General features: G+C 28.0%; 1 protein-coding gene across 1 annotated transcript; it reads right to left on the bottom strand.

Moving 5' to 3' along the window:
• Positions 1-6: 6 nt before the first annotated feature.
• LOC105557097 (E3 ubiquitin-protein ligase cblA-like) lies at positions 7-1,536 on the bottom strand. The gene is made up of 3 exons (XM_012004246.1): positions 1,438-1,536; positions 1,135-1,278; positions 7-1,017 (listed from the first exon to the last, which is right to left on the bottom strand). The coding sequence occupies exons 1-3, from the start codon at positions 1,523-1,525 to the stop codon at positions 704-706; spliced, it is 546 nt and encodes a 181-aa protein (XP_011859636.1). The 5' UTR covers positions 1,526-1,536; the 3' UTR covers positions 7-703.
• Between the last annotated feature and the right edge of the window lie 9 nt (positions 1,537-1,545).

The raw sequence follows: 1,545 nt of genomic DNA on the forward strand, positions 1-1,545 counted from the left end.
TATGATATAAAAATAATATTTTGTATTTTTATAATCTTAGTGTCTCATATAATTTTTTCTAATCGCAATACCTATCACACTATTTATGACAATATTATAAAGAGAAGTAATCGATCTTTGGCATTACGTACATTTGTACAAAATAAGATCTCTATATAATCTCCATATAGTCTATATAATAACGAATTATCTACATATATATTGGTTAAAGAAAACTGTCTTGACTTTAAAAAACTTAGATAACTGTAACTTCAATTTGTATGATCAAACAACTTTTAAAAGATAATATTTACCTTCAGAAATAAACTGGAGAAATGAAAATTTGTAACTTAGATATAATTGGATAAAACAAATATGCATTATTTTATAATGACAGTTATTGTAGCAGTAACAATAAATGCTAGTAACATAGTTGTATGCTTTTTATCATTTTTATCTTTATATAATCTCTATAAATATTTATACGTGTTTTACAAACTTTATCTCATTTTGACACAATTCCTAATTTTGCAAGCAAGGACGTAATCAAATTACATATGAGGATATTTAAACTAACTTTTGGAAAAGAAATACATATTGCACAAGTATCACTTTAATTCAAACACAAAATAATTTTATCTTATCAAGTAATACTGCATTTTTTATATCGAAAACTTTTAGAGAGCATTCTGTTTTTACGAAGAAATATTGTTTGGAGCAGACTTTATGATCTTATAACTCGAACATAGTTTTCATATGTTTCATTACATATCGGACAACGTTTAGTTTCTAAACGTATAATGCATTCGATACAACAAGCGAGGTGACTGCAAGGTAGGAAAACGTGTGTTCGTTCGTTACTGTAACACACCGTACAAATATTTAAGGATGATTCTTCCTTGGATGTACTTGGACTATCCTGCAGCATCCAGTGTACAGTATGAAATGGAAGATCTTCTGTATAGGCATTGCTCTCATTTGTAGATGAATGCAAATATCCGTAATCGTCTTCTGGAACTTCATATATTGATTCATCGTCTGTAAAAATAAAAGAGAAGAAGAAGAGTAAAAAATATAGTCTATAAATCTAGAAGAGAAAGATTAATTTTAATTGCATATTTTGAAGCAGCTTGAAGTGCTAAATAGTAATATTACCTTGTATATTTGCGATTCCACTTTCTGAATCAGAAGTAATATCAATTGTCTGAGATTGTCCATGCTGTGTCATTTGTGTCGTTTGCATTATATCATGTGTATCTGTTGTCCTCTGTGTATCGGAAGAACTTTCACAATCTTGGTCTGGAAATAAATTATTTTAATATATTTTTGTGTAATTTATTTAATACATAACTAGTAAAGGAAACTAATAAAGAGAGAAAGAAGAGTTAAAATATAGTCTATAAATCTATGTGAGACAGATTAACTTTAATATCTTGAATTACTAAGTAGTAATATTACCTTGTGTATTTGTGATTCCACTTTCTGAATCAAAAGTAATATCGATTGTCTGAGATTCTTCATGCTGTGTCATTTGTGTCGTCTGCATTATATCATGTGTAACTGTTG

The sequence above is a fragment of the Vollenhovia emeryi genome, unplaced genomic scaffold, assembly GCF_000949405.1.
Source record: "Vollenhovia emeryi isolate VEMERY1.0 unplaced genomic scaffold, V.emery_V1.0 DF948123.1, whole genome shotgun sequence".
NCBI lineage: Eukaryota > Metazoa > Arthropoda > Insecta > Hymenoptera > Formicidae > Vollenhovia > Vollenhovia emeryi.